Genomic DNA, 16,432 nt, shown 5'->3' with positions numbered 1-16,432 from the left:
AAAGAAGAGTCTTAAGCTAGTGGTTTTATGTGGCTTTTGCAAAAATTGTTACTAGGAATCTATTGAATTTTATATCTTTATAGCTCTTTCTGAATCTCAGAATTGAAGGTGATATAATCTGAATAATCAGTATATGCAATTTTCAACATAGTCCATTAGGTCTGATATAATCAAGACTAATACTAGTAATAATAATCAGTAGTACCTGTAGCCTGGCGTGGTGGCGCACGCTTGTAATCCCCACGCTTGGGAGATGGAGACAGGACGATCGCACAGGTTCAAAGTCAGCCTCGCTGGCTTAAGAGACCCTGTTTCCAAATAAAATTATATAAAATAGGTCTGGGAGTATAGCCCGGAGGTAGAAGGATTTCCAGGAACCCCAGTACCACACACACACACACACAAAAATGTTCCTGTAATAGTGTTAACATTCACATGTTGAATTCCCTGGATGCTCCCTTTCTCCTCATGTATGTAAATGTACAACTTCAATCATGGAGTCCTATACTCAGCTATATTGAATATATAAAATATTTTTTTCACCCCACATATTCTTTATATATTTTGGATGTCCATGATAAAAATAGACTGGTAAAATTATTTTTAGTATTTAAGCATTATCAGCCAATTTGTAGACATATATATTTTATTTTTAGTAACTTATTTTAAGTAGTGCTGTTGGAAATGTTCTTGTGCTTATATACTTTTGTTCTTATAGTAGAAGGTCTTGTCTGTGTTGAAATTTAGATGCCTATTGGTACCACTTTTAGAAAATGATCACAGAAGTGCACCAACATTCTATTCATTTTGTTGATATCTACCATTCAAACAGTTGCCAATGTGATAATTTAAACATTTAAAAAATTTAAAAACTTTGTGGTCTTTTTCATTTCTCTAAAAAGATTGGACATAGCTGGGTGCGGTGGTGCACACTTGTAATCCAAGCGCTTGGAAGGCTGAGATAGGATTGTATAGGTTCAAAGCCAGCCTCTGCTACTTAATGAGGTTCTCAGCAACTTAGTGAGACCCTGTTTCCAAATAAGTATAAATTAGGTCTGGGAGTATAGCCTGGAGGTAGAAAAAGCCCCTCAGCTCTACCCCCAGTACCATAAAAACAAAGATTGGTCATTTTTCTTAAATTTTTTAAATTAAAAAAATTTTTTTTTTTGGTGGTATTGGGGGTGGAACCCAGAGGCTTCCTACCTCGGGGCTATACTCCCAGACCTATTTTCTATTTTATTTGGAAACAGGGTCTCACTAAGTTGCTGAGAGCCTCACTAAGTAGCGGAGGCTGGCTTCAAACCTGTGTGATCTTCCTTTCTCAGCCTCCCAAGCGCGGGGATTACAAGCATGTGCCACCATGCCCAACTCATTTTTCTTAAATTTATATTTCATTTATCTCCTAATCTACTTATATAGTTCCTGGATATTACTAAAGAGATGTTTGTTCAGCCAGGCGTGTAGTGCACACCTGCCTGTAATCCCAGTACTTCGAAGGCTGAGATAGGATCACAGGTTTGAAGCCAAACACAGCAACTTAGGCTATTAGCAACTTAGTGCAACCCAGTTTCAACCCAAAAGATAAAATAGGGCTGGGGGTGTAGCTCAGAGGTAGACTACCCCCCCCCCCCCAAATAGATGTTTGTTCAACTAATAGAGTTTCCCTTGTGAGAGAAAGCACTGAGCTGGTTGTCCTTTTTGATAATGGTGAAGACAGGACCATGAGCTTATTTAGATGATGTGCACTTGATTGAAGAAAACTTTTTTTATAGATCATAGATCACAGATGAGAGAACAGATCTGGGGACAGAATACTTTGATGTGTACTATGCGGGAATATCTAATCAAATACAAGGAGTCTCATTCCGAGCGAGGTTTAGAATCTATAAAGTTTAAAGTGGTTGTTCTAGACTTCGGTAGGTCTTAAGTCTCTCTTTGGCCAGTATTTTTAAATTTTGTTAATTTAAATGTAAACGGTTTTTAATGCTGGTTATATACCTCATACATCTATAAAACTCAAGTTTAATATATGAATTATTTAAATTTTCAAAACTATGTGGCATAGTTTTTATTAAACTAAATCAATAATATTGGGAAAGGTAAGTCTAGTTTTATTAATTTGTTTATATATTTTGATTTTAATATAGAAAGACTGTTTCTAAAATTTTGGTTAAAATAGTTTAATTTTGGCTGGGTGTGGTGATGCACGCTTGTAATCCCCGCGCTTGGGAGGCTGAGACAGGAGGATTGTGCAGGTTTGAAGCCAGCCTCAGCTGGCTTAAGAGACCCTGTTTCCAAATAAAATATAAAATAGGTCTGGGAGTGTAGCCCGGAGGTAGAAGGACCCTGGGTTCCATCCCCAGTACCACCAAAAAAAAAAAAAAAAAAGTAATTTTCTGTACATGTTTGTCATTTTGTGCTATTTAGGTTTAAACTGCTAGAAGGCATCTCTGGCAAGCCAGTAGGATATTACCTGATAATTCTTTAAAGTTGTCTTGTTTCAAATCATGATAAGTGTCCAGTATGTCATTTGCCATTTATGTTGACACAATTGCTATGCTATTAAACTTTGAACAAAAGATAAATGAAATCAATTTGAGACATGTAAAATAATTTAAAATTTTTAAATGATTATGTTATAATAGACAAAAATTGATTTTTAAGTTTTCAATTATGACTATATTTCCACTTCTATTGTCATGTAATATGATTTAATTAGACTCTCCCTGAGCTCCAGTTCACAGTTAATACCTATATAGAATCAGAGATGTCTTCCTGTAAAATATTCCAGATAAAAGTGCTGATATTTGAAGACAGATTTAACCATTCTTTTTTTTTTTTTGGTGGTACTGGGGTTCCTGGAAACCCTTCTACTTCCGGACTATACTCCCAGACCTATTTTTGAACTTTTAAAATTTGGGAACAGGGTCTCTTAAGCCAGCGCGGCTGGCTTCGAACCTGCGCGATCCTCCTGTCTTCGCCTCCCAAGCACAGGGATCACAAGTGTGCGCCACCACGCCTGGCAGATTTAACTATTCTAATAAGGTAGCTGTACATGTTTAAAAGTTCAGTACTCAGAAGCAGACAACACAGTTCTTCAACCAGAAGAAGCTGCTACAAAATAAGCATTGGATTGATATTTATATTATATATCAAGTTTATTTAGCACATCTTAAAGCTTGAAGATTAGTTTTATTTTGGGCAGAAAATAATCTTTTATACTCCATTTTTTCACAGGGTAAAAAACCCTATGCCTTTCTGTAGATATTCTGTATGTGTTGATTGTACATATTTTCCTTTATAGGCCCAGATTATTCATCGGCATGGCTACCTGGTAATGAATCATTGTGGCAGGCCACAGCAATTCCACCTAACCACCGAAATAACCATATCAGGAGACACAGTATAGCTTCTGACAGTGGAGACACTGGCATTGGAACTTCTTGTTCTGACAGTGTGGAAGGTGAGCTAAAATTCTTAGAATTTAGATATGAATCTGTGGAGAATGGTTATAAATTGACAATATTCAAGGAGTCAATTTTATTTTAAATTAAAATTATAAAGTAATATATGAGTAATAATATTCAGTGTTGCTGTATATCAAGTTAAGTTGCCCATATGGTCATATTACATTTTACCTTCATTTTCTTAACATTTTATTCTGATTTCACATGCATTTTTAAGAAATAATACAGAGAGGTTCCACGTACCCTTTTTCCATTTTCCAAAATGTAAAATGTCTTACAAAAATATGTTATAGTATCACAACCAGCATAATGACACTGATGCTTTCAAGGTACAAAATATTTCTTATATACCTAATGTTGCTTACAACTACTTCTCTCTCTATTCTCCATTCCCATTTAACTCTTGGAAACACTAATCTATTTTTCTTTTCTATAATTTTGTCATTTCAAGAATACTGTGCAAATGGAATCATACAATATGTAACTTTTGGAACTGACCCTTTTCCTGTGAGATTCATCCAGGTTGTTGCTTGTATCAACAGTTCATGCCTTTTTATTAATAAATCGTATTTGCCAGTGGTGGTATCTGAAAGACCACACTTAAACCATTAACTTGTTGAAAACCATGTGGATTGTTTCTAGTTTTGGATTATTACCAATAAAGCCGCTATAAGCATGCATATATGTTTTGTTGTTTTGTTTCTCTGGGGGAGATACTCAGGAGTACAGCAACTGGCCTGTGTAATAGTTGCATGTTTGGTTACTACCACACTATTTACCAGTGTGACTATTATTTTCATCAGCAATTTATATATAAATGATCCAGGTCTCTCTTTTTCCTTCTTAGGATTTGATGTTTTTAAAATTTAAGCCATTTTTGTAGGATTATACTGACATATTATTGTGGTAATGATATATCATTTTCAAGAAGTAGAAAAATTTGTTGAAAGTACAGATTTCCTATATACTTACTGTCCCCACAGTCTTCTCTAGTATCAGTGTTTCTCATCAAAGTTTTGAATTATTACAACTGATAAACCTCTATTGACATATCACCCTGTGTCTGTAGTTTAGAGTTCATTCTTACTGTTGTATGTTCTTTGAGTTTGAACACACTGATAAAATATGTAACCACCATTGTATATCCTATAGAATTGTTTGACTATGTTAAGAATTGTCTATGCTGTCTGCCCATCTCTTATTCCTCCCTAGCAGCCACTGATATTTTTACTGTTTATATAGTTTTGTCTTTTCCAGAATTTCAGATAGTTGAAATCATACAGTATATAACAGCCTTTTCAGAATGGCTTTGTTCATTCAGTAATATGTATTTAGGGTTCCTCCATGTCTTTTCATGGGTATGATAATGATGACTTCTTTGTTTTAGTGCTGAATACTTCTACCTTTTTTTTTTTTTTTTTTGGTGTTACTGGGGTTCCTGGATGCCTTTCTACCTCTGGGCAACACTCCCAGACCTAATTTTTGTATTTTTATTTGAAAACAGGGTCTCTTTTAAGCCAATGCAGCTGGCTTCAAACCTGTACGATCCTCCCTTCTGTCTCCGCCTCCTAGGCACAGGGATTACAAGCGTGCGCCACCACGCCCGGCTCGACCTTTTTTTTAATCCATTCACCTACTGAAGCACAGTAGGTGCTTCTTGGTTGCTTCCAAATATTGGCAATTATGAGTAAAGCTACTATAAATATTCATGTACATATTTTCATGTTAACATGTTTTCAACTCCTTTCAGTCAGTACCAAGGATCACAATTGCTGGATCAGTATGATAAGAGTATGTTTAGTTTTGTAAGAAACTGCCAAACTATCTTTCAAAGCAGCTGTGCCATTTTGCATTCCCATCAGAAATAAATGAGAGTTCTGTTGCTCCACATCCAACCTAGCATTTGGTGTTTCAGTGTTCTCAATTTTGCCATTCTGGTCATTGTTAACTTTAATTTACATTTCCCTGCGCGTGGTGTGGAACATCTTTTCATATGCTTACTTGCTACCTGTGTATCTTGGTTAGTGAGAAGTCTATTAAAGTCTCTAGCCTAGCTTTTAATTTTTTTTCTTAATAAGTTTTAAGGATTCTTTGTACATTTTGGACAATAGTCCTTTATCAGATGTGTCTTTTGAAGTATTGTTGCCTAGTCTGTGTTTTATCTTCTCATACACTTGCCATTATCTTTTGCAGAGCAAATGTTTTTATTTTAATAAAGTCTAGCTTATTGAATATTTGTTTCATGAATCATGTCTTTGGTGTTATACCTAAAAAGTTATTGCTATAGGCTGTCATCTGAATATGAGTTTTATAGTTTTCTGTTTTACATTCATGCTTGTGATCCATGTATTTGTGAAGAGTAAAAGGTGTGCTATAGTCACAGTTCTTGGGTATTGTTATATATATATTTTTTACCATTTTTTCTGTTTTTAATTTTAAATGTTTCTTTCTACATATTTTCAAGTCAGAGATTATTTCCTCAGCTGTTCTTTATTTTACTAAGGAGCCCATCAAAGATATTCTTCATTTCTATTATTTTTGATCCCTATAATTTTTCTTAGAATTGCAATCTATTTATTCATCTGTTCTTGCATGTTATTTACTTATTCCATTAGACCTCTTAGCATGTTAATCATAGTTGTTTTAAATTCATGGTCAGATAATTCCATTCCTGCCATATCTGTGTTTAGTTTTAAACTATTTATTTTGCCTTGTAATATGTCTTTTTATTGATTTAATTTTTGAAAAATGATCATTATATCCAAAGGTGATTATGACCACAATAAAAGCAACTGTGGCAAACAGTTCTTTGGTAATATAGTGTAAGGTATGTGGAGAAGGGAAGTGTTCTTTAATTCTATGATTAGGTCTGAGCCTGTCCCCTAGATCTTGAATCTCACAAGTGCTTCATAGGATCTATTTTTAAAATTAAAAAAAAATTAATTTTCTTCATTTTGAATGAGAACAAAAGATCCTATTAAGGGGAACAGAATTCTTTGGCACATTTCAAAATGGTTCCTTTCCCGTTTCCCATGTTGGAAGTATGAGCAGTTTTTTTCCCTCTGACATTTTGTGAGAACCAGGATAAGCTCCAGGAATTAAAATTCTTAGGTGTCATTGACTGGGTTTTGTTGGAATTACTTTTTCTTAGAATTGTCTAGCAGTTTTTCAGTTACAATTAATATTTTTTTTACCAGGCTCTGGTTTCCCTGGAGGGTTTAGTTTGTGTGTCTATGCTCCAGTAAATTGAGATTCTGTTTATTTACCTATTGTTTCTTTTATTTTGAGGGCAGCACTTAGCACTATGACCTCATTTCTTTTTTGGGTTTAGGAATTCTTCCTTTTTAAGTTTGTTCAGCTTTGTACTTGATAGAATAGATTGGTGACTTTTCTAAGCTTAAATATCAGTCTGAAAACCTGACTTAAATCACTAATAATGTTGGAACTTTTTATATGTGTTTATTTCCCATTTGTATATTCTCTTTATTAAACTTTCTCTTCATTTCTTTAGCCCATGTTCTTAATTGTATTGTTTTTTTATTATTATGTTTTGGAGTTCTTTATATATTTTTAGATACTACTCTGTTAGATATATTGTTTGGAAATACTTTCCCTTACTGTGTAACTTGTCTTTATCTTAACATAATATTTTACAGATCTTGCATAAGTTTTTAAATTTGAAGTTCAATACACTAGTTTTTTCCTTTATATATTGTTTTTTATGTTGAATTTAATAACTATGTCTAGTCATAGATGAACTTTTTGCTTACTTTTTTTCTAAAAGCTTTATCATTTTCTGTTTTGTGTGTAAGTACATGATTCACTTTGAGAGAGAGAGAGAGAGAGAGAGTGTGTGTGTGTGTGTGTGTGTGTGTGTGTGTATGTGTTTAATAGTCCCTAGATCCACCCTTATACAAACAATTTTACTAGGAACAGAAGTCTTTATACTTAAAAGTATCCTCTCACTGAGGAATTATGTGGACAGTGTTTAATTCTCTCAGCAATGATAGATGACAATACATGTAATGTATTGCTGACCAGGTAGATTTACTTGAGACTTAGTGTCCAGGTATCATCATCATCATCATCATCATCATCATCATCATCATCATCATCATCATCATTATAGACTAGTTATGTAGGCATGGTTGATTGCCTATATATATGACCTTAGTCACCAGCTTTCTAAAAGTCAAGCTAATGCCAATTGGTACAAGGTTCTTACTCTTATCCTAAATCTCATTATTAACGTAGGCTATATGGAGTGGCCCAAGACCTCCATATAAACAAAAAAATTTCTATTAGGCAGTACATTCTAAGAGTTTAGATAGCGATTACTTTAATAAGAGCTGGTAAAGGGCCACAACTTTGTGGGAAAGTGTAGGGTGTGGAAAACTCACTTTTGCTTAAATCTTACTGCACAGTGTGGACATAGATTAAACTATTTTTTCCAATTAATCTTTGGGTAGATCGATTATTGAACTTTATTCCTTTCCTTTTTAATTTTTTTTTGCTCTATACACCATAGTTAATTTCAAAGTGATTCATTCATACATGCACACATCACTTTGTGTGAAATTCCCCTCTGCATCCCACCCTGCTCCCTCAATATTGCCTTATTCCTTCTAATTCTCTTGCCTTTCTATATAAGCTTTTACAAAATAGGATGCAAGAAATCTTTTTAAGAATTTTCTAGGAATTTTTTTTAACAATTTGAGGAGAATTGATGTTTTTGTTAAGTTTCTAATCTATGAACATGGTATGTGTCTCTGTTTTTTAGATCTTTGATTTTTGTCACCAGTATTGTATATTTTTTAACAAACATGTTATATTCATATTTTTATTAACTTATATCTCATACTTTATTTTTTAAAAGTGACTGTAGATACATGATGACCAAGGATGGTTTGTTCCAAGGATAGAAAGTTGGTAATGTTTGAAAGATTAAGCAATGAAATTTCCCCTTGGTCATCACCTATAATTTTTAAAATATATTTCTGGCCAAGTTTGGTGGTGCACGCTTGTAATCTCAGCTCTTGGGAGGCTGAGACAGGAGGACAGCACAGGTTCAAAGCCAGCCTCAGCTACTTAGGCTCTCAGCAACTTAGTGAGACCCTGTTTCCAAAGAAAGTATAAAATAGTCTGGGAGTATATAGCCTGGAGGTGGAAAAGCCCCTGGGTTTCACACCCAGTACTTACTATCTATATCTACCCCCCCCTCTCTATTTTTTTTTTCTGAAATTTCTGACTCTAGTACAGAATAACATTATTCATTTTAACTGTTCTTCCTGGTTTATTCATAAAATCCCTCTCCAATAAAATCTGACAACCTATTATCTATTTACTTGTTTAGTCCCCAGTATAAAGTAGATTCTGAACTTTAATCTGTATTGCCTTATATTTGTTTCCTAGAGTTATAATAACATCATAAACTGCATGGCTTAAAGTAGCAAACAAAATTTCTCCAGCTTTGAAGACTGTATGTCCCAAATCAGTTGTCAGGTCCACACTGTCTGTGAAGGCTTTAGGAAAAAGGCATGGGCTTATTTAGCTTCTGATGGTTACTACTAATTCATGATATGCTTGGCTTATGAAAGCACAATTCTAATATTTGTCTCCTTCAAATGGAATTCTTCTGTCTTAAAATGTCTTTCTATCTCCTTGTAAGTATATCGGGCATTGGATTTCAGTCCCACTTTAAGCCAGTATGACTTCATCCTGACTTGGATTATATCAGCAAATATCTTATTTACAAATAAAGTCATAAAGATGTGAGACACAGATAAATTTTGAAGAGTAGTAGGACTCTACAAGACTGACAAATTAGAGATGAAACTTACATATAAAATAAAACAGAATTATGGTTTGAGTGATAAATGATATTGATTATATTGAGGAAGGTGAATGATACTGCTGTTTTCAAAAATCAGTTATGTTAAAATGTTAATTAAATATAGGAATTCAAAGAGTTTTAGCAGGCATGGCAAAGATGTGTTTATATAGAATGAAAGACTCCTGTGTTTATGTTAACACTTGATTCTTAGTAGTCTGTGTATTCCTTCTTCAATTTTTGTCTTTTCACAATTTCCACTGTATGAGAGCTATTCCTGTGTTCCTAAACCTCTTTATTCTATGACAAGTGTGCTCACCAAGTCTGGAATCCTCTTGTTTATGGACTTTTTCATTGTTGGGTTTGCATCATGACAAACCTGTTTAATGTAAAGGGCCCAGGGAAATGTGGAGAAATGCTAGATATTGAGAATAACCTTATAACAGGGCATAACTAATAGATTGCTGTTTGTAACACACTGTGAGCTTTTTTTGGGTGGTGGTGGTACTGGGGTTCCTGGAAACCCTTCTACCTCCGGGCTACACTCCCAGACCTATTTTATACTTTTTAAATTTGGAAACAGGGTCTCTTAAGCCAGTGCGGCTGGCTCCTGTCCCAAGTGTGGGGATTACAAACATGCACCACCACACCCGGCTCACACTGTGAGCTTTAAAGCACACATTTAAATGTTATTTTGTATCTTTGGGCATGGTGGCACAAGCTTGTAATCCCAGTACTTGGGAGGCTGAGACAAGAGGATTGAGGATTGCAGGTTCACAGCCACCCTCAGCTACTTTGTGAGGCCCTCTGCAATTTAGTGAGACCCTGTTTCAAAATAAAAGAATAAAAAATAGGCCTGGGGGTATATCTTGGAGATAGAGTGCCCCTGGATTCAATCTCCAGTACTACAAAACAAAATAAAAATGATTATTTTATACCAGTATCATATGGATGTGCTTTATATATTTTGATTTTTTTTTTTTTTTGCAGTTTTGGGGATGAAACCCAGGGTATTTGACCTCTGAGCTACATCCCCTGCCCTATTTTTTATTCTTTATTTTAAAACAGGGTCTCACTAAGTTGTGGAGGGCCTAAGTTGCTGAGATTATCTATGAACCACTATCCTCCGGTCTCAGCCTCCCAAATGCTGGGATTACAAGCCTGCACTACCATATCCAGCTATAGTCTGATATTTGATTGTAAAAATTGTGTTAGCCCTTAATCATAGGTCTATAAAGGATTTATTTATAAAATTAAGTAAATCTAAGCTTATTGAATTCCATATATTATAGAATAACATGAAAAGTACTTACCTCTGTTGTATTAAAACACTTAACCGAGAATTGTCATGACAACACTTGGCTGAGAATTGTCATGACATACAATTATATTAATTTCTAAGTTATATATGAATTTTGCTCAAGTATTAACAATTAAAATTTGAGTTTGTTTTAGGTCTTATCTATAGAATATTTTAGTTAGCTGCCTTCAACTCTTATTATTGTTATTTATTTTCAAAATAGCTCCTGTCATCCCAGTTGCTATTTAATCAATGATAGAAATTTGTATCAAAGGCAGTCTTGATAAATTATATTTTACTGTCAGTGCTGGAATACCATGAACACCTGTCTTTTATAATTTTGATAGTGGTAAGACTTCACTGCAGTGGGTTTCTCCTTTGGCAAAGTGAAAGCAGGTTATAGTGGATATGATAGGGTGGGATGGTTTGGGCTATGGTAGATTTTTTTTCATTGGTGAACTCATGAAATTTCAGAGATCATTTGCTTAGGTGGGGAATGAGAAAAAGCAAGTAATGTCACTAATTTCTACTAGAATTTTCCCATTAGGTGTTTAATTTTATTAAACTCATTTAAAATAGGATGGGACAAGCAGGGCATGGTGGTGCACGCTTGTAATCCCAGCACTTAGGAGGCGGAGACAGGAGGATCACGCTGGTTTGGAGCTAGCCTCGCTGGCTTAAGAGACCCTGTTTCCACATAAAAAAGTTAAAAAATAGGTCTGGGAGTGTAGCTCGTGGGAGTGTATCCCGGAGGTAGCAGGGCTTCCAGGAACCCCAGTACCACCAAAAATAAATAAATAAATAAATAAATAAATAAATAGGATGGGACAATAAAATGAACTTTAGTTTAATCCTATCTACTAGTTGTTTTTAAGAAACGATAGGGCTATTGAATATTTTGAGCTCATCCTGTGGATGTATATCAGGAAGAAACAAGTAATTTGGTACATTGTCTTTTGAAAAATCTGAGGCCTTACAAGGTAAGGACTTGTTCAGTTTTTCATTTAGATAATATTTATTGAATATATACTTTGTGTTAAATACTGTGCTATGGGTTAGGAATTAGTCATTTCCTGTAATCATCATATACATAAAATCTAGTAAGTAAGGAAGTATTATAAAATATGAATGGTGTTGTAGGCGAAGTACATTGTATGATGGGGATAGGTAATAGGTCTCGTGGATTAGGGGAAGGTGTCGGGCAGAGATGATGTTTAAGCTGAGGCCTGAAGAGGTGAATAGAGATTAGCAGGACAGTTTCAGGGAGGAGAGCACTCTAGGCAAAGAGGTCAGCTTCGTCAGAGCATGGAACTAAGGAGAGCATGTGGTTGAAATGTTGAAGATGAGTCATAAGAAAGCAGAAGTGGATGCCAGGAGACCCCTTCTAGTTACAGAAGGAGCTGATGGTGACTTGTTCATAAAAAGAGATAGGAAAAGAGAAGAATAGAGGATTCGGGAGATAATAAGGAGATAACAACCTTTATTCTTTTTAAAAAAACAGCTTTATTGAGATATAATTCACACACCAACCATACTACTCCTTTAAAGCACACAGTTAAATGGCTTTTAGTATATTTACAAAATTGTACATCTATCGCCTCTATTTCATTTACTTTCACTAACTTTCTAAAAATCCTATTCCTTTATCCATCATCCTCCCACCCCACCCTTCTTGTAGTATTGGAGATCACACCTAGGTGCATCTGTCTCTGAGTTATATCCCCATCCCCTTTTGTTTTGTTTTGTGGTACTGGGGATTGAACCCAGGGGCATTCTATCCCCAAGCTACATCTGCAGCCCTATCTGCAGGGTCTCACTAAGTAGCTGAGGATGGCTGTGAACTGTGATCCTCCTGTCTCAGCCTCCCAAGTACTGGGATTACAGATGTGGGCCACCATGCCTGGCTCCCCAGTGCTTTTTGTTTTAAAACAGGATCTCCCTAAGTTGCTGAAAAAAATACTACTGTTTGCTGAGGCTGTCCTTAAACTTGTGATTCTCCTGTCTCAGCCTCCCAAGTATTTAGCCATTCATTATCCCTTAACACCATGCTTGGCTCTTAGAGGACTTTATAAAAATTTTCCAGTGGCTCTTTCTTTTCTTTGCTTTTATGTTTTATTATAGGGATTAAGTTTCATTAGTTTACTTTGTTAAATGGTTCCTTTTAAACACCTTATCTTAATGTAAAATATCTTCTTACTCATATTTTCTCTTTTTTGATAAAAGCTTAAATATACCACAATAGAAAGAAAGCAAAATGTTGAATTCCTATGTACACATCACCAAATTTATTAGTTTATAACATGACACTCTTCTAGCTATTCTCTACTCCCTAGCATCCTTGGTAATATTTTTAAGCAAATTGAAAGCATACTCTTTAAAGTTTTGATTATGATAATGCTGAGCATTTACTTTGTGCAAAACAGTATAAGGTTTACATAATTGCTTCATTTAATTAAAAAAATTGCTTGTTAGGTACAATTATATTGCACTTTAGAAATGAGGTGAATGAGCCAGGCGTGGTGGCGCACACTTGTACTCCCTGCGCTTGGGAGGCCAAGACAGGAGGATCGCCCAGGTTTGAAGCCAGCCTCAGCTGGCTTAAGAGACCCTGTTTCCCAATAAAATATAAAATAGGCCTGGGAGTGTAGCCCGGAGGTAGAAGGCCCCTGGGTTCCATCCCTAGTACCACCAAAAAAAAAAAAAAAAAGGAAAAAGAAATGAGGTGAATGATATTTAGAACATTCTCTAACCTATCAGGATTGTTTTATTAGCTCATTGGCAAATAATATTATGTGTTTGAAACTTTCGAACTTTCAGGACTTTTCGATAATCCAGTAACATGAGCTCATAGTGGATTAACTAATCCAGTATGATATTTAAAAGTCATATTCAGTTGGCTTAATAAGACTGTGTGTGTGTGTGTGTGTGTGTGTGTGTGTGTGTGTGTGTGTGGTACTAGGGGTGGAACGCAGAGGCTTTTCTACATATGGGCTATACTCCCAGACCTATTTTATACTTTATTTGGAAACAGAGTCTCACTAAGTTGCTGAGAGCCTCACTAAGCTGAGGCTGGCTTTGAACCTGTGTGATCCTCCTGTCTCAGCCTTCCAAGAACTGGGATTATAAGCATGTGCCACTATACCCAGCTTTAACATGACTTTTACCAATAATAAAAATATCTACCATTAATTTTTGCAATTATTAAAATGTTTAATTATAGAATCTTAAAATACAATTTTTTTAATTGGTAAAATAAGACTTGGGGGATGTATTCAGGGTTATATAGTTATTCAAGTGATGGAGTTGAGATTCTCTTAAGTCCACTGTGTTAAATGCCTCTACTTGGCAGGGAGAACCTAGAAGGAAAGAGCCTTAAGAAATATAGTGTAGGACAGTAGATAGGTAACACTAGACTGAGAAATGGAATATCAGGATTCTATTTTGAGTTCTGTGCTTGGTCAAGAAATTTAAACCTCTGTGGACTTGAGTTCTTTATTTGCATATGGTTGTAGGTCAGAGTTTATATACAAAATTTTATTTTGCTTGTGAAATCAAAATTATTTTCAAGGCAATATTTAGAACAGTTATGACTTGCATTCTTTTGTTCCTTATGTTTATTTCTTTTACGTTTTTGCTGAAATTGAAATATTTGAATTTTTGTGTGTATGTGTGATATTGGGAGTGGAACCCAGGGGCGTTTCTACCTCCAGGCTATACTCCCAGCCCACAGGGTCTCACTAAGTTGCTGAGAGCCTCACTAAGTACCTAAGGCTGGCTGTGAACCTGTGTGATCCTCCTGTCTCAGCCTCCCAAGTGCTGGATTTTAATCATGTGCCACTATGCCTGGCCAAAATATTTGAATTTTAAATTCTTAAACAGGATGTATAATATTGTTACAGGTCTAGTAATTTTGTAGAAAAGTTGGAGGTATATTTTTGTCTATGGATTTTTTTTAACTTTCATTTTTACTTTCTGTCATATTACTTTATGGTCTGTCAGAGTATGAATGCCTATACCTGGCCAAGGTGAGCTGAAGTGAGTTGATTTTAGAGACATGTAATGAACCCTAGGGAGCTCTGCCCTCAGAGTGTTTTTCATCACACAGCCCCTGGATTTAATCTCCAGTACTAGGGGAAGAAAATCAGCCCAAGATATAATTATTTTAAGTATTTTGTGTGTATATTTTCTTGGTAGGATTTGAAGTGGCTTGCTAAGATATAAATGAGGAAATGTAAAGTAAAAATACAAGGCTGTTGAAAAATTATGATTAGATAGAATGAGAACTAAAATTTTCACATACTGTTGCTGTCATGTATAGTTGCGAAAAGGATAGGTCCTTACTATTGTTAAGTTATAAAGAATAAAAGTAAACGGGAAAGCATGCTTTCATGATACTGTTACCTGGGGAGCGTTATCTTAATGTTCTTGTTTGTTATTTTTTTCATGATTCTTTTTTGTAATTCTCTTCAAACTCTGCGGATACCATAATACCTAAACAGGACTTAATATTTCAGGTATATGTGTGTCTCTATCTCACTCTGTCTGTCTGTCTGTCTGTCTGTCTCTCTCCCCCTCTTTTGGGGTACTGGGGATTGAACCCAGAGGTGTTCTACCTCCAAGATACCGCTTCAGACCTATTTTTTATTTTTATTTTTATTTTTTTGGTGGTACTGGGGTTCCTGGAAGCCCTTCTACCTCCGGGCTACACTCCCAGACCCATTTTATATTTTTATTTGGAAACAGGGTCTCTTAAGCCAGCCAGGCTGGCTTCGAACCAACGTGATCCTCCTGTCTCTGCCTCCCAAGTATGGGGATTACAAGCGTGTGCCACCACGCCCAGCTTATTTTTTATTTTAAACCAGAGTCTCACTAAGTTGTTGATAGCCTCACTAATTTCTGAGGCTGGCTTTGAACTTGTGATCTTCCTGACTCAGCCTTTCAATTACTGGATTATAGGCATGCACCATGTTTAGCTTTAGGTATGCCTTTTATAAATGTTATTAACTAGATTAAAAAATATCTGGGCAACACTTGTATTTTCAGTGGATTTTTATGTACTCCGATTGTTATATTTTGATGCAGTTTTAAATCATCACATTGTATACTTTATATTCTGCATTTCTATTCTGCCAAATATTTTGCCTTTCTTTTTTATTATCCACTAATTCTTTTTTTTTTTATCCAGTCATTGCCATTCTTGTTATTTTAGAAAGACTGAAGAAACTTTAGTAGTTATTTACTGAGTCTGTTTATAGTAAATTCTGATTTTGCTTAGCTAAAGTCTATTTTGCCCCCAATCTTTAAAGATGGTTTTCCTGTATCAACAACTTATTCCTTGGAAATCCCTTATTAGAAATTCTCAAACATACAAAATCTACCTGGAATACCACTTTTAAATGAGTGATTCTGTTATTCCATTCACTGTAACGTTATTCATCTAGGTCATATTCCAGTTCTGAGTCTTCCCAAGTTCAACCATGACCAGTATCTCAATTCTTGGGTAAATTCTGATTTACTTTGTCATTCAGAATTCATTACTTTCAAAACTGAGGGCCAAAGCTTGGTCTGCTCCCACATATGCACATACATACACATGCACACACACAACACATGAATAAATGAACAAGGAATTAAGTGTTTGACAGCATGAACGTATGGGGAAAAGAGACATATACAAAGATGAGTCCAGAAAATATTAATTTTAACTATTGTAACACTTCTGAAATATTTTGTCTTAAGAAAACATAATTAATTACAGGTGGTAGATGTAATGCAGTTCCCAATGTGCTTTAAACTACTAATTAGAGCCTAAAACCTCAAGTCAAAAATTATGAT

At 35.2% G+C, this 16,432-nt stretch overlaps 1 protein-coding gene across 2 annotated transcripts in view; it reads left to right on the top strand.

Annotated features, from left to right (window-relative positions):
* CEP85L (centrosomal protein 85L) overlaps positions 1–16,432 on the top strand; it is a gene marked incomplete at both ends in the record, with an annotated part of 152,570 nt that overhangs the window by 20,896 nt on the left and 115,242 nt on the right. For both annotated transcript variants that reach the window (XM_080700794.1, XM_080700795.1), the window contains one exon: positions 3,305–3,463. In XM_080700794.1, the coding sequence (XP_080556920.1) occupies positions 3,305–3,463 (159 nt within the window). The remainder of the gene's footprint in view (positions 1–3,304; positions 3,464–16,432) is intronic.

This window comes from Muscardinus avellanarius (assembly GCF_963383645.1).
Source record: "Muscardinus avellanarius genome assembly, chromosome: 8".
NCBI lineage: Eukaryota > Metazoa > Chordata > Mammalia > Rodentia > Gliridae > Muscardinus > Muscardinus avellanarius.
This window is presented reverse-complemented; position numbering and strand designations above follow the sequence as displayed.